The sequence below is a fragment of the Dermacentor albipictus genome, chromosome 3 (assembly GCF_038994185.2).
Source record: "Dermacentor albipictus isolate Rhodes 1998 colony chromosome 3, USDA_Dalb.pri_finalv2, whole genome shotgun sequence".
Lineage (NCBI taxonomy): Eukaryota > Metazoa > Arthropoda > Arachnida > Ixodida > Ixodidae > Dermacentor > Dermacentor albipictus.
Window position 1 is genome coordinate 16555645 of NC_091823.1, and position 22443 is coordinate 16578087.

Genomic DNA, 22443 nt, shown 5'->3' on the forward strand with positions numbered 1-22443 from the left:
CTTTCGCTTGAATCCAGACTTAAGCAAATTACTGTCCTGACTTCTCTAATGCTTTACGATACACCCCTCTCCCGTTTGCAATCCGTTCTCATGAATTCTCCCGGTTAATTTTTCAGAACCCGTTGGTGGCGTTATCGACAACCACAAGTCGTTTTTGTTCAGACGCTGTTATCAAAACTTCAAGTTCGACTACCGTGCCTGAATTATCCGAAAACTAATTCGTTAAAGGTGAAACTTTTTTTGTCTATGTTTATTCAAAACACGCAAAACTTCTTCCAGCGTGCATACTTGAAGGTCTCCTTCAAGATAATTTTAATCAGGTTTGGTCTCACTTGGCTATTTCTACGGATGCAGCACAAAATTTAGAGAAGGCCTGAGTTGGCATCTTTTCAAATCAGCCAAATCAGCCTAACTGTTTTTTTGCTCTCCCGTCTCGCTGATTATACACCAGTATTTCTTACATAGTTTTTAGCAATTATTCTGGTCATCAGAGAATTGGGTAATGATTGTTACCGATGCGCTTTTGGTTTGTAGACATTTCATTTCTAATAATCGGTCACGCCTTCTGAGTATATTTTCAACTTTTGCCCCGGACAATTTGTCTAAAGTCTGCTTTGCCCGCGTCCCCGGTCATAGTGGTATCTTTTAAGATGAATCAGCTGCATCGTCTTCACTAAATGGCCCAGTTTTAAATATTCTTCCTGATTTCGCTTGTATAACAGGAGCTAGATTTAAACGCCTTTTATTTCTAGATTGCTATGAAGCACCCCTACTTCCCGCAGATGTTTTTCGACATCTATATTTCCGGTGGAACACGGGCAAATGCCTTTCACGACAATGCGAGGTGACCTTATTAAGCTTCCGTTGTAAGGCTGTCTACCTAAATTTTTACCTAAATAGATCTGGTTTATCCGTAACTAACCCCAGCTCCTTTTTCAATGAACCGGAAACTATATATGAATAAATTCTTTCTTTTTTGCCACCGCTTCTCCTCCCTCCGCAGATTGTTCCTCATATTTCGAAATAGTAAGCTGAGATTAGCGCTTCCTATAGCAAAAATATTGTCCTTTAATGTCTGTCAACTAGGCATAAGTCATTTGACAATGATTACTCCTATACACAAGTTTACCGAAGCGTCAGTAAAGTTTCGCTGCTAAGGTACCGATAGTGGAACACTTTATTTTCATTTTATTCTAAATTTGCATATAGGCCGTCTAGACATCTCTATTGGCATTTAGTTGCCTAATGGTTCTTTTTGAATGTTTGCCTTCACCCCTTTTGGCCTTTTGTTAGATGCTATTTTCAATCAACCTAGTGTGACCAATCCCCGCCGTGGGTACGACCCATGTTTTGAGCAACAATAACAACTTCTCTGATTGTGCGTGTATTCTTGCGTATTTTCGGCAGGTGCTGCTCCCAAGACCTTCGGCGATGGAAACGGAGTCAGCTAGGCGTCCGGACGAGACAGACGTCACAGCGTCAAGCGCTCAGAGAGAGCGCAACCACCTCATGGGCGACACAGGCAGCGAAGACACCTTGCTGTGCTACTCTGCTTCAGAGGAAGATGTGTCGGGTGACGGTGACTACTTGACAATTTTCAGGCAAAAAATAATGAGGAGAATCGTCACTGCTTCGTCGTCTTGGACAAGGACGACGGTGATGGCAAAGAACATTGACACGGCCCATACCAGCCTCTTCTTGGCCAAGGCGCCAACGGACGACTTGAATCGGCTAAACAAGCAGTACATACCTGTCTCACTAGAGGCGTTTGTTCCGAGTGAGATTACGGATCTGATAATTAGCACCCGTAAGAGTAATCTCGAAGTCGATGTCAAGAACAGGGCAACGCTGGATATCTTGAGCACAGTCAAAGTGCTGGGCATGAAAAATGTCCGTAACATTATACTACAGGACAGCCATACTTCATCAGGTGTGATTTATGATGTCGATGACTAAAACCACGAAAGCGACATGCCTATTGTGTGTAAGCCTATCACAGCGGATGTAATTACTGTACAAATCCGTCGCCTAGGATAATCACGTTGTGTGAAGGTAACCTTCAAGGGTGGAAGCTTCCCGTCACATGTGAAAGTTGGATTGTTTGTCATCCAGTGCGACCTTTGCTTCCTGGACCCCCTCATTGCCGTAATCGTGGGAACATCGGGCATGTAAGCGGTATATGCAAAAATTTGACAGTTTGCGCAAAATTCTGGGAGCAGCAAAGCGCTGATATTTGCTGTGCTACTGACTTAAAGTGTGCCAATTGCTCTGGTCTCCTTGAAGCTTCGTCGAAAGACTGCCCTAGACACAAGACAGTGCTCAAAATCCTCAAACAAATGGCGAGAGACAACTCAAAGCAAAAAACGGCGATGGCGCCGTGCCCACCGCAGACGATCTTCGTCTGCTAAATCTATCGGTACCATCGTAAGAAAGATGCTGCTTCCTGCATCTGGTGCTCCCAAGGCAATCGCACGCACTAACACAGTGTCTGGTGACGCAGTGAATGCGTCTACTGCAAAATCCTGGCCTGCACTTCCGGCATTAGATCCTTCAGCAAAACAAAGGCGCACTGTTGACTACCGACGCACCGATGATGGCGCAGATCGCGTGCAAGGTCAAGAAAAGCAAGCAATCGAAGTCATCAAGCCTCTAATGAGTCATTCGCGTGTTGATAAATGACATGCAGACGTGATCAGCTCGGGGTGCACTACAAGTGCTGGAGAGTCTGGATCCCGTTCTTGCGAGCCTCGAATAGTAGACGCAATGGCTCTACCACCTGAGCCATTCTTTATGCAAGTCAAGGAGAGAGAGAAAGAGAGGGATATAAGAAAGGCGGGGGTGTTAACCAGTCTAGAATCTGGGTGGCTACCTTACAATGGGGGAAGGTAGAAGGGGAAGAGAGTGAAGAGAGAGAGAGTATAGAGACGTGCACAGGCAGCCATTGAGTCAAAGCTGCTCGTGCAAACCAGACGTTCTCAGAAAGCACAAAAGTGCCTTCACTGCCTTCTGAGCCGATGATCGGTGGGGACGGTGCTCTAGTACTGTCTGTTGTTACGATCGGCCTGCAGGGGTACTGACCTACAAAATTTTCCCAGCCCGCCACAGCTGCGCGGGTGGCGAGCTAGAGCAGAAGAGACCTCCGAACACTCCCAGTCTGCTGCGGCGACTCGCTTTGTAAGGACGACAATGCGCCGCGTCAACAGCCCATCGGCGCCGCTATGTAGACGTTGTCGCCGGACCAAGTATTGTTAGTGGAGTCGCCATCGCCTTCACGGTTTCATTGGAGCGGGGAAACTCCTGCAAAGAGATGTTTTGCGGTGCGGTCTCACGGGCACCAGAAGAGGTCACAGTCAGTGGATAGACGCGGCGGCCACTGACAGCAGGGTCAGCTCTGGAATCAAAGAGGCGCATGCTCGGGTCAAGACCTCTGTCTGCGAGAACCCTCTTACCTCGGTGTGTTGGGTGAAACCTGTGCCGAAGTGAATGTGTAAACCCTCCCCCTCAAAGGCGGGTCGGCTACGATCACTTTGTACGCTCCCAGATCGAAGGTTGAACCGCTGTTTTCCCACACCTAGGGATCTAGGGAGGACAGAGTGTTTATAAGCGGCAGTTGCGCGGCTGCTGAGTGCGCATTCTCTTTCAGTCATGCTAGACTGATGAACTGTAACGTTCTCATGTAGATACTGTAAATAAATTCCCATATTCGTCGTGCTCGATGAGAACAAATCCTTCCCTTCAACAACGTCCTCAGCGTGCATGAGTTGGACGACGGCATGGGCCAGCTACCATCTATTTCATGTCCGACCCCAACCCTTACACTGTTCACTCAGAGGACGATCATCTAGTTTCCTCAATGTGTTGGACAAAGATTGTCTTTGTGCTTTACAAGTCAATGAAGCGGCCATTATGCAATGGAATGTCCCTGGACTGAATTACCATGTTACTGGTTTTCGCCAATACGTTTTCACCAACCGATTCCTTGTGAACAGGGCCTACAGAAAGCCCTGCGGCTCTCAGGCTATGAACCTCGACTCGTAATCGACTAGTATTATCGACTTATAATGACATTAGCAAGCTTATCGTCTGCATACGTTGTGAACTGACTTACGTAGTTCATCCAGTGCGGCCTCATGACAGTATCAGTACATCTGTTTGATCATGAAAAAACAGAAAATTGCATTTACTCTAGAGCATGCTTACTTTTCTCCAGCAAGTCGTATCGACAGACAGAGGCTGAGTGGCATTTTAGATACAACTCCTGGTCCATGGATTGCCGTTGGGGACATTTAACGGAGATTATACACTTCGGGGAAGCATCGAAGTCAATTCCAAAGGAAGAACTTCATTTCCTTTGCCTGTGACCATGAACCTTGCTCTCTGAACGATGGCAGTCTCACGTTTCTGTGCGGCCGGACGTACCAGTTTAGATTTAGCTCCTGCCTCGCGATGCCTCACTCGTTGCTTCCATCGGTTCGTAGATATAGAAACTGACGGAAGCGAACACATTCGAATATGAAGGGCACAGCAAAATCGGTTTCATGAAATCTTCACCAAACAATAGGTTGATCTGTGTTTCAATAACTTTTGGAGGACGCATGCCACGAAGACTATACGTCCACACTGGCAATTCAGATTGCCAAAGCCATGCAGGATGCTATGCGTTCATGTTGGCCATAGTAGAAATACACGGATTTTAAGGCGGAGATACAGTGCCTCCATGCAATCCGCCGGCGAGTGGAGCGACGATACAGACGGAATAAATCAGTTTGCGACCTTAAATACATCAGACGCATTCAAAAGAAAATTCAGCATTGCATTGTTGTACTGCCAAATTAACGCTAGAAATATATTTTTTTGTGAGTATCTCGATCCGCGTTAACCAACATGATTGGCTGCAATATATGTCTACCTATCAGTAGGGTAAGATCCCCGACTGCGCAATAACATCTGCACAGTTTAAACGTCCCAAATAGGAAAAGACAATTCACCCTTCCAACACTCATCTATACGATGCTTCGTTTTGTTCTGTTTTTTTTTTTTAGTATTTGCCTTGGGTCTACCCGGACATAAAAAAAAAATTATGCTTACAGAAAGTCAAACAAGACAGGGGGTCACAGGGAGACGTCGCTTTATCAGCAGTGGCTGAACATGGGAAGCCTGAAGCAAGGGTGCAGGTCACTGCCGACGAGGTTACAGAATGGGGTGCTGCGCCAAACTACGAAGGCGATGACGTGGGCGATGCGTGGATGTCTGAAAGGCCAGTTTAAAGTTTTCCGGACACGACGGCTCCGCCGTGTTTTACCACGACCTTTTCCTTTACGCATGTGTGTGTAGCCTGGCGCTGCCGGGCCCGGTACACCGAGGCGTGGTCCGTTTCGGAACACATTGATAAGGAATACGTAGGGGAAAGAAGGCAATTAAGCACAAGCTTGCACGTGCACGAAGCAAAGCCCGCCGAATGTCGTAGCCATGCCCGCAAGTTAGAGTGACCTTGGAACACTTGCTAGCGCCTTGACTGTCTTCCCCCACTCCACAATCGTCTGCTCAGTGTCAAAACGGGCTCGCTCGAAACCTAACCTATAATAAACGTAGCAAAGTTCGCATAGAAATCTAGAAATTTGTAGCACGTCCTCCAAATAACATTTCGAGAATGCTAATGCAATGACGTGGCCCACGCATGTCGCACGTGTCTATAGTGCATGTGCGCACAGCAGGAGTTATTACACAACGCGCTGTGCAAGGTTTGGAACGCCTGCTGCTAACCATGCTAATGACGACGAAGGAAGCTAATTCCCTCTTAAACTATGAGCGCGTGCCGTTGTCTTTCTCATTTTGAGCGCACAAAATTGTAGGCTACGAGATCACTACGTCTGTTTCCTCATTAGGTGGATCTTTATGGACCTTCAGGAATAGCCATCCTTTTATGAGTGCTCCATCAACTCGAGCTTTAGCGAGCTTGTAGGAAAACAAGAAAGAAAAGTCCCGCCGAAGGAGGCGCTCTGCGACTAATTGCTTCCGGGTTGTTTCCTTGGGTGATTCCCTTGACAATGAAAACACGCAAGAGCTAAGATGCCGCTTGCGTCTTCAACCTAATTAACTCAAAAAGTTTGGTTAGGCTAGATATTGAAAATGAAGGTAGTGTTGAGACTTATCACAGGAGGGAAATATGGCGCAAGGTTCATTTTATTGATGCAACGGTCATATAAAAATAACACTGCACAACATTCCATGGAGACGTATTTGCAGAATAGAATGAAAAAATAAGGGAATGTGGAAATGATGTTTAGTACCGCAGTGCTTGATGTGCGGTTTGGACGAGCAACGAGCAATGAAAAATACGAATATGTCAGACAGAAAGCAAAGTGCCGGCGATATTCTGAGGTGAGCCTTTACTTGTGTGGCTAACAATTTTTTGACAAATTTGGCGAAAATGGGTTTTCCTGGAAGCTATTACTATGGAAAGCTTAACATCATTAGTGGCGACGCACCATAAAGAATTGCTGTTTTCGTCGAGAGCACACCGTCAGTCTATTGCGTAATTCTGGGGACGCATTCCTCCATCGTTCAATTTCTTTGGTAAATCGTATTCATCATGCGCAGATTGCAGAAAGCAGCGTATATAGATGCCCCGAAACAAATATCACACCTCGCATGAGAATTCTTCTGGTCTACATTCATACAATGCGCGTCGCTTAAGCGAGACATGCTGTAGGATGTTACGTCATGAAGAAGTGAAAGTATCCTTGAAAGCATCCTCTGCCTACAAAATTTCATAACCGCTTTCAAGGAATGTGCGTTTATAAGCATAACATATCGCAGCCGACTGCTGCGTTGCAGTACGCCTCTCATCTGTATGTAGCGCCTCTGCGCACAGCCTAGCACTTGCAAGAATGTTTGGCAATCCCCCTTAATCTCACTCTCTCTCTCTCTCTCTCTCTTTCTATTTTCTTTTTTGTTTCACTGCACGCGTTTAACGCATATCAAAGAATGCTTCATCACTCACGCGGTCAGATTTAAATGGCTCTTCAGGTTCTACTAGAACTGATTCACGCTCAAATTGTGAAGAGGGGTAACGTTAGGTTAGATGAAGGATCTTGTTCAATTACTTTTAAGTACAGTACTTGCCCGGTTTGCTACGAAACAATCTAAGTGCATGTTGCGTACGGCGAATTCAGGACAAAAATGAAGCAGTAAATTCTAAAGTCGGTGTAAGTAATGGTAACGCTGTCTGCCACTACAAGAGTGAAATCGCTACATACCCTGTCGTTGGCTCTGCGGGTGCTTCAGCTTAGTAGTGTTAGCCAGCACCATCTTTACTTAATGTTAAGTTAAGTTTTCAGTTCGACAGCTTCACAAGCAGTAGCACTAATCATTCACCCAGAATAGAGAAGTAATTCTTGCAGGCTTGGTTATAAAGAGAACATGCAAAACCTAACTGCCATATGTAAGCACACCACCTTTACAACGACTGTTCAACAACCTGCTAACTGCTGTGCCAAACTTGAGCGTGCTCTAGCCAATGGTTTAGACCCAAAGGTCTATCACGCATGACACAACTTTCGGCAAAATAAAAAAAAAGTGAGGCTGTTCATACACGCATTATACTTCGACGTTTTGCTTTCCATTATTAGCGACCAGCGAGCGTAACCTATCAAACTAATAGGTCAAGCTCCTTTCTGTGTACATTGCTAATCAACTGCGACAAATACGGATCCATGGTTGAATTCAAGGAAGGCACATTTCCACGAACATGTAACGAGTATCACAAACGAGTATCACATTCAAGCGGTTTGCTCGTCGTGTGTCCGAATATCGACATGAGTTATAGGTGAGTTATCAGGAAAGTAAACACTATCGACTGGCGCTGGCTTGCATGAAAGAGCGCGTCAGCATACAACTGAAACAAACCTGTAACGTGAAATTGCAGCCTTACTTTCAGAACATACAAGGGCGAAAGAACGGTTGCGTGACGTCACTACACAACGAAGTTGACACAAGTAGTGAAAATTTATTAATCGTGAGAAAAATGACGGAGACCGAATTTAATTATCATTTGGCAAATGAAAGCATCGAGACGCTAAATTTGCAAGGAAAGTGTAAAATACCACCATATTTCTCTAACTATAGGTTTTCGTTTCGTTTTCGTCGTTGTAGCAACTTCGGAGACTAAATACGCTCCAATATTTCTCATTCGTACTGATAGAATAATTTCAACGATTTTCGCATGTCCGCAGAAAATCCGTTGGTAGCAAACAAATGCGCAAAAACGTCACAGCCCTCTGTACATGTTAGAGATTGCATGAACAAGCACGCGCAAACAAAGCATTGGGTATTTTCACCTTATTTTTACTTATTTTTTCTTTTTCATTTTTTTCATATGTAATAAATCATATCGGAAGTCGCGTAACAAAGCAGCGTGACCAACTACAAGGAAAAAAGTGTAAAAAGGACCGCGCAATCGTTGATTCGTATTTAAGAAGTTGCTGATCATATTGTGCGCCAACTTTGTTTTAATGAGCTTATTGGCTGTGAATTTACATTTAAATTTCTTTTTCTTGATTGGCTCTCTTCTTTCTTGTCTCGCGCAGCTTTTCTACAGCACTTTTTTTCCGCCTTCATAAACTTTTACCTGTGGAACTGCGTTCTCAACAAATGCTACCGGAAACACTACACCTTGCTCTAATAAGTAGCATCGCACACATTTGTTAGCAAATATGCACGTCCACCAGTGCTCGAAGAAATGAATTTCTTATGCTCTGCTGCAGATGTACTAAGCCAGCAGGCGCAAAGCATGCATTGAAGAATAAGGAAAACTCACGTGAACGAACACTCAAATTCAATAATGCCGAATTGAGGCATGTTTCTTCACTTGTCCATTGGCTTGAAACGCTGCAACAGTATGTTGTCGCTCGAGCCTCCGAGACATTGTCTGTGCCTGCGTTACATCCTACTTGATACATATATTGGGAGCCTCGGCCTTCGCCACTATTCCCTGACGCTAACGTTAGTTACCACTGCCTCATACGTAAGCGCGAATTCGCTTTAGCCTCACGTACGTCTCGCTTCCAGTCAACCCTATGGCCAGAGCACAACTCGTAAGCTGTGTTTACGAAAGTCTGCCCCTCCTCTTTGGAATGACTGGCAATGCTGCGTTCACGGTCTGCGGTTGGGTCGAGGCTATGCCAATCAGAAGCTCTGTGGCTGTTATCACTTTGATGAACAGAGACAACCATTCTTTTACGTATTTGCCAACTTGGATGATCATTCTTTATGTAAAGACAAGATCCTAAAATATGTGGTGTTCAAATACACGGCCCAGCGATGGTTGTCTCTTTAGTGTAACAGAAACAGATCTCGAAGGCTATGCTTTTCTGGGCTGCATGCAGGGAATGTTACTGCGCAGCCGTAAACACGTCATGGCCGCCATATTGTAGACACCACGTATCAGGCTCCCTTCGTTCAGCGCCACAAAAGGCTCATAAGGTCATTTTACGCCGTTTATCATACATATATATATATATATATATATATATATATATATATATATATATATATATATATATATATATGTAATGAGAAGCCAACAAACACTGACACCAAGTACAACATAGGGGAAATTGCATGTGCTTAATAAATGAAATAAAGTAATGATAAATTATTGGAAATTAAAGTGGATGAAAAAACAACTTGCCGCAGGTGGGAACCGAACCCACAACCTTCGCATGTCGCGTGCGATGCTCTACCAATTGAGCTACCGCGGCGGCGAACGCAAGTTGTTTTTTCATCCACTTTAATTTCCAATAATTTATCATTACTTTATTTCATTTATTAAGCACATGCAATTTCCCCTATGTTGTACTTGGTGTCAGTGTTTGTTGGCTTCTCATTATATGACTAATAAATATCGGGTCCCTCGGTTAACCCCCTTTCTTCTCGTTTATATATATATATATATATATATAATATACCATCCGCCATTTGACCAAATGGTCTATTCCTTGTGTGCGCGTGTGTACTGGGAACCTTCTCTTTCTCTATATCTCTTATTTCTATTCCTTCCTCCCTTATCACTTGTGTAGGGTAGCCAACCGGACGTTCTTCTGGTTAACTTCATTGCCTTCCACTGTCAGAATATCTCTCTAGGAGCCATGTTTACTCCAGTGGTACCTCCTACCATGGAATTGGTGGTGCAGAAAAGTCTACAATCAGAAATCTGGAGCACAAGGGCTTAAGATGTGCCTGACACAGTGTTTCGCGAATGTTCATCGGGGCGATGTTCCATTCAACCAAGACTGGAAACCCCCTGAGCGCTCTAAAAACGTGACCTCGACTTCCGCCTTTCGGTCTAACTAGCGTTGTGGGCGCATTTTACGGTAAACTATTTTATCCACGGCGTCAACGACAACAATGTGCTGCGGTGCCGCGACATCAATATAAGCGAACTTGTGCTTCCTTTCACAACAAAGGCGAGGGGGTTACGGACGTTGCGCTTTCGGAGGGTCCCGCTGTGCTTCAAAGTTTTACGCTGGGGCAATGGATCACGGACGCATTCCAGAATCTACAGAGTAGCACTCAAGAGGACTTCCGCCATCTATGTACACCATGAAAGAGGAGAGTTGGGGGAAAAGAATAACAGCAGATGAGGAGGAGAAAAAGGAGTCGCGCGCTTGCTCGGTGTTTTTCGGCATTCCCCGTACACGTGTGCTGTGCGATTCACACCACACTGTCACTCACAGCAAACATACGCGCAACAGACCGGACACCGCCTGTCGGCGCAGTGTCGCCTAACTGACGGTATACACGCGTGAAGTCACCGTTGGTTATAATCAGATTGTGCAAATCACGTCACGTGAACAATAACATCGGTAATTCATAACTGAAACTGATGATTGCAGGCCACACGTGACGTCACAAGAAGTAACAACGCCTCAAAGGAGGACAAGCTAGACATGCAAGACACACGACTTCACTTCCAGCGCCCACTGTGCGCCTTCGGCAAGTCGGCACCCCTGAAGAACGACGAGAAGGTCGGTGCAGATCTGCAAGTTCCACGCGTCCGGACACGGCCGAGACATCGCAGGTTTGTATCCGCGGGTCGCCAGTCGCTGTGTCTTGCAGTGCTTGTATAGACGGACGTGCATGGCGCTGACGTAGCTCCTTTCTGTGACGGGTGGCGTCTCTTTCATGCGCCGTGCACCAGGGCAGTGCGCGCTGAATGCTTCGGCACAGTTCCGGCCCCACGCTGTTAATGTTTGCCTTCTTCATGCCTTAACGCCACCGTCACCGACCTGCCGCGAGCAGTAATGTAATGAGCGGCACAACCACTTGGACGAGTCCGATGCTCCTTGATGCGACGCCACTCCGTTTCTTGTCTGGAAAATGAGCAAAAATGCTATCTTCAGTTGAAAGTGTTCCTCGCAATATTATCGAATGCGGTTGAAACACGGCAAAAATAACTAGCGTGGAATATCGAATGCAAACGTCAAATGTTTATTCGTAACTAAGATAAGAAAATTATAAGAGAATGTCCGATGGAAGCCATATCGTGAATGAAAGAAAATGCTTCCGTATATGCATCGCTTTTATCAACTTATCAGCTTTACATCAGCTTTATCAGCTTAGATCAGCTTATCAGCTTTATCAGCTTTACATAAAAGGAAAGACGATAACCTAAAGAGAGAAGGCGGTGAGCTTTTGCGTGATTATACTCGTATCAGAATCACGTTAATGAAATCAATAAAAATAGCCGACTCGATTCGCACATACAAGCGCTATATGCTATTGTAAAGCATAAAACCAATGGAAACATTACTGGTACAGGCACAATACTAGAATAGCGTAGATCTCTTCATTGACACAAACATGGCAACATCCAGCAAACGGATTCTCCTGAGCAGTTCTGTGTTTTCTGCACTTATTAGATCATCGTGCTGAGGAAACGCAAGGCCGTCGCTTCATAGATCGACAGCTACTAAAATACCCGTTGTGCCAGGAAAAATAAAGGTATGCTCATGATTACGTTGTGCTGAGTTTTACAATGGCGAAAAATTTGAAAAAGAAAAGGGAGACAAGGACGCAGACATCTGCGTCCTTCTTTCTTTGTGTGCAATTTTTTTTGCCAGTGTAAAACTCAGTGTAACGTAATCATGAACGTGCATCAACTAGTCCCTTTCATTGATTTACTCGAAGACACCCTGCCAGAGCGATTCGTGACTACCTAACAGACATTATGCAACCTTTTGCAATGCCACTCGATCGTGAATTTGTTCATAATTTCAACTCGTCCACTCTCATGTCAATTGGCATTTTTTTTTTGCGGAATGTCTTAAATGCAGTATTTGCAGTGATATGCTTTATTCTTCGATGCGCACAAATGTGCAAGAACTGTGTGCAAAAGATGTCATGGTAACGCGCGCTGGGATTGTACGTTCTCATGCATACGTAATAGGCTATGTCTGAGTTAAGCCATGTTTTATTATTTCAATATTTTTCCTTTCTAAGTCCTTTTTTTCCCTGTACTTCCTAGGTGCTGGGGTTTATTTTTGATTATGGGGATAGCCGTCCCTGTGGTGGTTTATTTTCCCAGAACCACATCACCTATCAAACACCAAAAATGAAATGCCACCTGATTTTATAAATGTTCGCGGAACGACGCGAAACGAACAACGGATCAAGCACTGCTAGGTGTCGCCAATAATGCGCACGTCTGCACGCACTCGCACCTGCGGCCGCCAGCGGCGCCGTGTACGGGTCCGCGTGAAGCGACAGCCGCACGGCGGGTCCCCGGGCGCCACTGGCGCTGACCGCGTACAGCACGAGTCGACACGCGGCGCCGGGCTCCAGGCTCGGGATCCAGAAGACGGGCTGGTCGCTCGACAGGCTTGCCAGGGGCTCCTGCTGCTGCTGCGCAGTCGCGGAACCGTGAACTTCGAGCACAAACCGCTGCCCCGGCCTGCGCTGTTCGGGTTGCCGACACGACACCAGCAGCCGCTCGTCCGACTGGTTGCTCACGCTGCAGTCTCGAAGCTGGCTGGGCTTCTCTGCACATCGAGAAAGAGAGAAGCGACGATGGCAAAGAGAGAGAGAAAGAAGAAAGGGGAGAGGACAAATAGTGTTCATGGGGGGACGTGTTACAACGAGTAAATAACAGTGATCTAGCTAGCAATGTCACTGGACCCGCCAACATTTCGACGAGGGGACTTTTGTCTTCGTCAGGGCAGCAGCTCCTTTCCTTGGCAGCGTTTATGAACGCATATAGATATCACTTCCTGCCACCTTCAGTGCATGGTGGAGATGAGAATAAGTTGGAGCGCAGACCACTGTTATTCAATTCACGCAGCTGCCTGTCAATTTCTGCCTCGTTTGGAATGCTGGAGCAAGGGGTCGCGTGCCCGATGACCAGCTTCTCGAATGTGCGCGCGCTCCTCCGCAACCCAGTTCGCGTGCCCGTGGCGCATGCGCATCGCGCTATACTATACAAATGGTTAGGCACCCTGCTGTTGAGTTCCGAGCTATTACCTAGCTGTCACTCTACAAAATCAGAGACGGGCAAAACCCGTTGCTTTATACACGACACTGCTATTGGACCGGGGCCGAGTTTTATGGAAAGCTTAAGCCTCGACATTCAATCTCGCTCTCCGTTCTTTTTCTTTCTCTTCCTTCCTCCTTTTTCTTTTGTTTTCCTTCTCTTTTTTTAAAAAATAGCAATAGCTGTATAAGCAAGATTTAGCAAGTGTCGCGACGATCTAATTGTAGGCGACCGCAACGCATATCGCAATATCGACATGTCATATTAAGCACACATGGCACGTCACAAGATACGAATAAACTAGTCGTGAGTTTGCGCACCATCCGCTGTCGTCGTCTGACTTCCCGTTCTCGTCATTAAGTACGAAGCCCAAGAAGAAGCTATGCATATCACGAGCTGTGCTCGCATTTCAAAACGGTTCCACTAGTTGCTCGTTTGAAGCGCCGTTAAGCTGAGTTTTCTTTGCAGATCGTGCGACATATGTTACAATAAAAAGTGAGCGTATGGCAGCTCGAAGGTCGGGACGTAAAGCTGTCCTAAAAATATTACGGCAGAACAAATCTCACAATGACTGTCGATGGTAATGCGAGTAGCGTTCGAGCAATGTATAATGACAGACCGTATCCTTGTATGCCAAAAACTTGGTAACTGAAGGATGCACAAACTATCTTCACAGTACGACATGTTGCCGCTCTACTTTTTAGAAGACGCCTACTTCATGTTCAACTTGTCGCATTGTTTGTTTTGCCAAACTAATGAAATTTCGGGGTTTAATATCCCGATACTGCACAGCGAGTTCTGAAGGACGCGCCGTAGAGGACAGCTACGGATTCATTTTCATTCTGTGCACGTGCACCCAATGCACGCCGACGCCGTGCACGAGCATATTGAATTCAGCCCCCGTCGCAATGGGGCTGCAAAGCGAATCCGCGACCTCGTGTTCAACCGCGCAACACAGCCACTGGGCGACCTGGACGGGTTTTGTTTGGTCAATGTATGTGAAGTTTGGCGGGGAAGCCTGTAGTGCATGTTCATCCTCGTAGCACGAGAATATATATATATATATATATATATATATATATATATATATATATATATATATATATATATATATATATATATATATATATATATATGTAAGGGTCTATAAGGGGGTCTATAAGGGGCAGAAGGTCTATATATATATATATATATATATATATATATATATATATATGTATATAGACCTTCTGCTCTCTTAGCGTCTTAGCCGACAGGACAGGCCGAATCTTAATGCGGTAAAAATGTATCGAGCATGCATTAGTTGTATAGTAAAGCCTGAGACAGAAAACTTCACCGATAATTGTTTCTATATAATGGGAAATTTGAGCGAAGCTAAACAAGTGTTTTCGTTTCACGATGTATTGGGTGGCGCGGACAATCTGTCTCGCGCGGCGCGTTGCATACGGAGCGAAATTTGGAAAGAGCGATCGCGGTAAGCTGCGCGCGGATGACGGGAGGGTGCGATTCACGGCCGGAGCCGCTAGCCGCCGCTAATAGACCTCCCAGACGATGCGCTAAAATCCCTCTACCTCCAAAAGTAGCGCCAATAATTTCCCTCCTCCTCTGCTGCGCGGCCTCGACAGTGGCGCCGCCTATGCTGGCCCTGCCGTAGCAAACGACTGCTAACGCGGTACCGGAGGAAATCCACGGAAAAGGTCGTTCGAGCCCTGCGGAGCGGTTTTTGAGGCGAGGTTTTGCTTCATCAGTCGGTAACTGGCGTTAATAATGTCGTGTTGGAACTGCGCAAGAAAACAAAGAAAATGTCCGTTATTTAAGGCGTGGAGCGCCCGCGCGTTGAGAGTTCGTGTTGGTGAAACACGACGCATGCACACGGTGTGCTCAAACAGGCGCGTAATTACCTCAGTTCCAGGTTTTGACTGCGTAAAAGTACGTGTACGTCGTTTCGTAAGTTCATTTACGTACCTGCAGGATAATTTGGTTCGGCCAGCGCGTGAGTGATTCCAACTGTCTGGGGCCAGCAATGCCTAGCAACAGGGCCACTTTTGCTCCGCACCTTTTGCAGATGTGTGTAGCTCACGCTCGGGTTGTGGCGGCCATGATGAACGTTTTCACACGTACATTATTTGAACAACGTACAAGCACACGGAATCGTTTCTTTATTTATTTATTACAGTGCAAGTGGTTGGAATTTGATAGCAAGAACAAACTTGATATGCCAACTGAACAGAGGTTCCGAAAATAATTATCCCCGCCCCTCATTAGCACCAGTAACACTTTTATTGAAGTGCTTATTTCATATCTGCATAGTACATGCGCCTGCATTCTTTTCCGTTGTAACTTTTCGAAGGGAAGCAGCGTTGCTTTAACTGGAACACTCAATGCGCACAAGACAAAGAAAATTACCGACGATTACGTTACTTACTAATGCGAAATTTGAGCGCAGCAAAATAGCCGCCGCACAGGGCGAACGGCAGCGGCAATTTCGGCTCGGGCGGTGCACATATACAGATCCGCCGCCACCGATCTGGCTCTCTGATTGCCACCGCACAGGGGTTGCATTGGAGGAGGAGCGAAGAAAGGAATTAAGTTCGAGCCGGCGCTTTGACAACCGCAGACTCGCAGGAAGAGGGGGGAGGGGGGCGGCGTGTACACCCAGCGGCAAACGATGGGGGCAGAAGCGCGCGCAGCAAGCGGACAACACGATAAAGGGAGGAGGGAAGAGATAGCAGCGACTGACTGATGCCGCTGACGCCGATAGTGAGTCAACCCCAGCTGCGGAGTTGGTTTCAGGGACAACGCCGCCGATGCCGACACAAACAATATGATACCCTCGCTTCCGCAGCGCTAAGAACCAGGTCTAGCCGTGGGAAGGTGGTCACGTATTCGTCGACGTGCCGGGGCCTACGTGAAATAACCGGCGCGTCGGCAACTGAAGAGCACCCTATCCGCCACACAAGAAAAGGGGGGGGGGACCCTTTCCTCCTCTTTCTGCATGGCGGCGACGGTGTTCTATGCAGTCACGTTATCTTGACTCTCTAGCGGCGTCAGCGGCATCCAGCGGTATCAGTCGGTCGCTGCTAGCGCTGGGGGGATGAAAGGGGGGCGGAGCTGGTTACGAGGCCGACGACAACGCCGACGACGACGCGAAACCCAGGAACGGACGCCAAAGAGCTGCGCTCTAAAAAAATGATTCTTGGTTTTACGTGCCAAAACCACGATATGATTGTAGGCACGCCATAATGGGGGACTCCGAATTAATTTTGACCAGCTGGGGCTCTTTAAGGTGCCCCCAATGGACGGGACACGGGCGCCTTTGCATATCGCCCCCATAGGAATGAGGCCGCCGCGGCTGCGATTTCCTCCGCGACCTCCCGCGATCAATCCGTCTGCGCGTACTTTCGTCGCACTGGGCCAGCAATGGCGGTTGGAACGCGCTGGAAAGAAAAAAAATACAAAAGCGCGACGCGCTTCCACATGACACAGATTGGCCAACGGAGGAGCGGAGGAGTGGGCCGACAGGAGGCGTGAAGGAGGTAACGCCGGGGAGAGCATGGTGGCGGAAAGAGCTAAGAATGGCGCTACTTTTGGAAAATTGAGGGGCTTTACGACGCGCGCTACTCTGGCGCCATCTCGTAGATATCATCGCCGCCCTACGCTTTTCTTCTCACGCTTTCGTCATACCCTCCTCCACTGCTTTTCTCCTCGCGTCTGGTTGCTTAGTAGCTGTGGTGTTGGGCTATTAATCACGAGGTCGCGGGATCGAATCCCGGCCACGGCGGACGCATTTCGATGGGGGCGAAATGCGAAAGCACCCGTGTACTTAGATTTAGTAGCACTTTGAAGAACCCCAGGTGGTCAAAATTTCCGGAGTCCCCTACTACGGCGTGCCTCATAATCAGATCGTGGTTTTTGGCACGTAAAACCCCCATTTTTTTTTATTCTTCTCTTCGCGTCTTACATTCCCCGCTGCGCTCCGCATTGGCTCTTTCATCCTTCACTGTGTTCGTTCACTCGGTTACGTCGACGCCGTTGCCGACGCTCACTGCAGGAATGGGAAGACGGCAGGCTAGCAACAGCGACCGCAGCATGTACGGGAGCTATAGCGTCGACATACGTATCCTTAGAGCAGCTCTTTACCGCGTCGCCTATAAACCAAACTAAAACTTTGTGTTATAACTCACTGAGCTTATAGCAACTCCTATCGAGCTGCATTTGAGCAAAGAGCGACTTAATTCTCGTTCAACCTCGCATGTTTAACACTGCATTAGCGCCCCGTATGACAACACAGTCGCTGTTTATAGCGCTGGTGCTACGGTGTACTGTTGCCCAACTTACAACACAAACAAATCAATAAAAACCGTTAAACAAAACAAAAATCTAATGACAAACGCAAAAGCGGGCAAAATAAGTGGCGGGAGTGAAGGGGCTTCTGCGAAAATGCGTTGTATGTTATCGTTAAGCCATGAGTCGCTTGACGGATACTTCTCTGTGAGGCCAGCACACTAAAAAATAAAATAAACCTTTTTCTGTGATTGAAATGCCTGTGATGCATTATGCTGTCACTCCACCACTTACCGGCCTGCTTATAGAATGAAAAACAGCGCTCCGTCAGCATGAATCTTCATTCTGGTAGTCACAACGGAGTCATTCAGTGTGAAAAAGTAAAAAAATGCAGCTTTAAATTCACCTCGAAAAAGACGCGTACAGCACAGAGCGAAGCAATGTGTTTCCTTCGATTGCGTGCACATGTGAGGTACCATTATAGTATACCCTAAGTGTAGTAAGCGTGTCCTGCTAGTGCCATCCCAAAAATACGGGCGATAACAAGCGTTATTGCTATGACAACGCTGCTTATTTTCTTTATCATGGAAAGGAGCTGTTTATTCCTATTTTATGTCTGCCACTCCCCCTGTTGTGGCAAGAGCAACGATTTATCGAGAAAAGGTTAAAACATGAATGACTGCACTGTCTCAAAACTGGACTAAATATAATCGGTGCTAAGATAGTATCGATATTTTGCACACGGTAACAATATTCTCACACGGAAATCAAGATGCGCTGAAGAAACATTAGCCTGGAAAGATGAATGAGAATAACAGAACTGTTTACAAAGCGAATTTGCACCTCGAAAAGGAAGGAAACACAGGCGAAAAGTACAGCGGCGAGCACCACTGGCGGTCGTCGAATAGAATCCCCCCTGCTCCAGTCTGTCCACTATGTGCACAAACGTCACCGTACTACATTGTCACATCCACAACAAAATGCTTGTGACGGCAGCATCAGCGAGGAAACTATCGAAAATGTTCTTTGCTGTTGTCCTAGCTGTGCACCGGACGGAGGCAGTGGCGAGCAACCACGTTGGCCTGTCTCGAGGACCGGCCGCTTTCGGAGATTACAATCCTGGAATACTGGCCTAAACGATCAGAAATCGGTCAAGGCGCTGCTGTTGAAGTTTCCACGTTCGGGTAGACTATTAGGCAGACTTTGACCCCAACCTCTATAATTGCTGCTCGCACGTCTGCTTTCTCTTTTTGAGACGCTCTCCGTCTTTATTTCCCCTTTACACTTCCACCAGTGTAGGTTATCAAACCAGAAGCCTCTTCCGTCTCCAGTTAACCTCCCTGCCTTCACTATAATACATGCATGCCTCTAAGGCGCTCGTAAATATCAGGTTTATCGGTCGCAGAATAAGCATGTAAAATTTCATTAGCTTTAGAATGTCACATTACCGTCGGTGGAGACGTCTGGCTAAAAAACACGGCACAAGGGCCGATATCTGGTGACGTTGAGCCTATAAGCGGCTGAAGGACTGTTGACACAATACAACACTATATAGTCTGCCCAATCCGCGTTCGAGAATGACCAGCGGCCTTGAAAATTACCATAACAGCAATTACGCGGCACCAAAATACAGACAACCATCATCGATGTATGGCTCTATAGGCCAGATCAATAATTCTCATCCAGTTAACCTCCCTGCCTTCCTTTCACCATCCCGTTTATCTCTCTCTCTCTCTCTCTCTCTCTCTCTCTCTCTCTCTCTCTCTCTCTCTCTCTCTCACCCTCTCTCTCTCTCTCTCTCTCAGAACTAGGCGCCGAGGAATTGCACCAGCCCCGTTCCTAATTCGTTTTCAGCACACTTTATTGCAACAGAAATTGTAGAGCTTTTGCACTTCCGTACTGACGGAAATACGATCCTGCAGACTTCACAAACAGGGGGTATGCCTTGATAGAGATAATTCCGAGAATTGGGCCAGTAGAAATTTTTCTTATGTTCCCTTTTTGTTCTTGGATTTCGAGGTATTCTGCATAAAATCTCATTGCGAAAGTGACACCAAATAGGGAAGCTTTGAAACCACAGTAGAAACAAGTTATATATATAGTCTGTCTCAGCTTTTACATTTATACATGTATATGAGAAGCTGCGACTAATGAGCCACCTGATATTTGTTGCATATCACAGTTTGTCCCCTTTACTTCACACAGCAGAAAACAAATTTCCAGTCTGGTGCATATCTCTTGCCCGGAGCTGAATTACTAAAGACACGTATTTTTTTATCTCTGTATGCGTAAGCGTTTGTATTCAAGCTTGCGCGTACTTAGCACATTTTCATTATTTTTAAAATCATGCCTCCAAATACGGAGACACTGTTCTTCTCTTCCCATTATGCCGCCTTAACGTCCCTAAGAACACTCACAGTCCTTAGGCTTTCACTTGCATTGTACTCCAACAAAGCAACATTTTATAATTCGCGCTGCCTTGGCGACTGGAAGCTAAAAAATTTTCGTCGTATTCTTTTTAGGAGTGCACATTTAGAAGTGCAAGGCACAACAAAAAGTAGTCTCAGTAAAAGCTACGGCGATTAATTTAGCCTCTTGAGGTTGCGCTCTATAATCCTCTTACCTCCGTCGGGGCTCGCTCGGAGAATGCGTTCCGAGAAAGCTTCCGCTCGACGTTGTCTAACTCTGGCGGCGAGCTGGCGAAACTCAATTTACGTGCCTGGAAACGGGCAGATTTCGGGGTGCAACTTATAGCGAACGAGCAAGTCATCGTTGCGGAGAGCTTAGGCTGAAGTATTGTGGTATCAAGCTTTTGAAAGTATATTTTTTAAATAAGAACACGAAAGTGGCTTATTTATTGAATTCTGTTTTCACATTTTGTACAGTTGCCCAAAAAGCCACAAAAAAGGTAGAAAGCGGGAGTCTCGAATTGAGAAGTTTATTTTTTAGTCCTGCTCGCCGACTATTTAAAGAAAAAAAAGCTTAAAATGCGTAACTAAAACATGTGTCTGTTACTTCTTGTTGCGCAGAAGAACTTTTTTCTTTAATTAAACGGTACGCGTGAGCGTTCGCAAGCTGACACCAGAAAGAAAGAAACAGGCACCAATATTGACAACAAGTGGTCTATACGTGACGTGATGAAAATTATGTGCATTCATTCAGAAACAGAAACTGCGGAATCATCGTTGAGACGCATGCATGCGCTTGGTCACTAAGACTGGTCACTGAGGTCCCTCGTACCGCAGTCATGTGACAGTAACGGCTGAGGGTACGCAATTAAGTCCTATTCTCCACATCAGGTTTTGTAGTCACAAGCGGACCTGTTCTGTGCACCTGTTCTCTGCGCTCTTAGACTAACCAATACGTTGAGTAAGCAGTTCAAAATAAGATAACCGACTGAACACTGCAAAAACAAAAATAATACAAAGAAAACGGCCTCGACACAGCTGTTGGAAAGCGCACTGAGCACATTAGGTCGTTACCATTTTCTGGTTGATTGCTGGCGCTCTCAACGGCAGGAGCACTTGAGGATAGGCACATCACATCACTTCTACGTTAATATAAATAACGACGACAACAAATTTGTTATATCTATGCAAATTCTTAGCAGGCATTCGTCAATAACAGCAACTGCTGGCAGCGGACCGCAAAAATACCACAAGAACATCCAAATTTAAATCTAGATCACGCAACTTTGTTAATAAATTATGGAATCTTGGCTTTTAACAGACCACCCTTCAGCGTCTCCGTAGTGGATCCAGCGTCTCCGTAGCGTGTCCGTGGATCTAGTTCCTTTCTGCAAAGTTCTGTTTCAATGCCTGCGTGTCCCTCCTGCTTGTGAGAGCTCTTCGTAAACGCGCTGTTCACGCGATCACACTTGGATTGAGATGCCTCTGAGCGTTACCTTCATCATACATTCGCCGCCTGTACGCTTGGGATGTTTTTTCTTTTTTTTTTGATATTTCATCTGTTTATTATGAGCTACATGTTTTTCTTTTTTTTTACAAAATACACTGTAAATGACTTTTCTGACCACCGGCGAAAATTCAGCACTCTATTCGTCTGCTTATGCGGAATTTATTAAAATAGTCCCTGGCGCACCAAATACCCGAGGGACCCAATAAAATGTGAATAAGCTCTTGTGGGGGCACTAGAAAGGAACATTAAGTTTTGATGTACCGGTACATAACTTACGCTTCTTCAATACTGAGTTGAACGAACTGACTCTAATTGGAGTTAGATGAACTGAACCGACTAGACTGTACTTACCCTGGCTGGACTGAACGTAAATGGCTCTTATTGTATTGAACTGCACTGGATTGAGCTGGCAGTGGACAGTACTGCACTGATTGACTGGACTTAAGTGACTTTGACTCACTGAACTGAACAGACTCTGACTGAACTGACTGAGAGCAAAACCGAGAGAGGAAGCTTAGCTAAGGCGGCCAGAAAAAACGCAACTACCAACATTTGAGCGGTGAAGCCGCTCTGAAGTTCTCGCACGAGCTCGCCATAACGTTACGGATTTTGATTACGTCAGTTTAGTCGTCTGTCGATAAGGCGGGGCTACAATGTGTTATAAAGGAATCGAACGCTGAACCTCCGGGAAGTTTCGAGAATTTTCCTCGCTC

General features: G+C 46.1%; 2 protein-coding genes across 2 annotated transcripts in view; both read right to left on the minus strand.

The window, feature by feature from the left end:
- LOC135917503 (uncharacterized) overlaps window positions 1-9435 on the minus strand; it is a 321200-nt gene extending 311765 nt beyond the window's left edge. Inside the window, exon 1 of the mRNA XM_065451077.2 lies at window positions 8819-9435. Within this exon, the coding sequence (XP_065307149.2) occupies window positions 8819-8960 (142 nt within the window). The 5' untranslated portion in view covers window positions 8961-9435. The remainder of the gene's footprint in view (window positions 1-8818) is intronic.
- A 431-nt stretch (window positions 9436-9866) lies between these two features.
- Window positions 9867-22443, minus strand: part of LOC135917502 (nephrin-like) — a 158204-nt gene continuing 145627 nt past the window's right edge. The window contains exons 8-9 of the mRNA XM_065451076.2: window positions 12723-13040; window positions 9867-11372 (exon numbers count right to left, since the gene is read on the minus strand). Of these exons, the coding sequence (XP_065307148.2) occupies window positions 11281-11372; window positions 12723-13040 (410 nt within the window). The 3' untranslated portion in view covers window positions 9867-11280. The remainder of the gene's footprint in view (window positions 11373-12722; window positions 13041-22443) is intronic.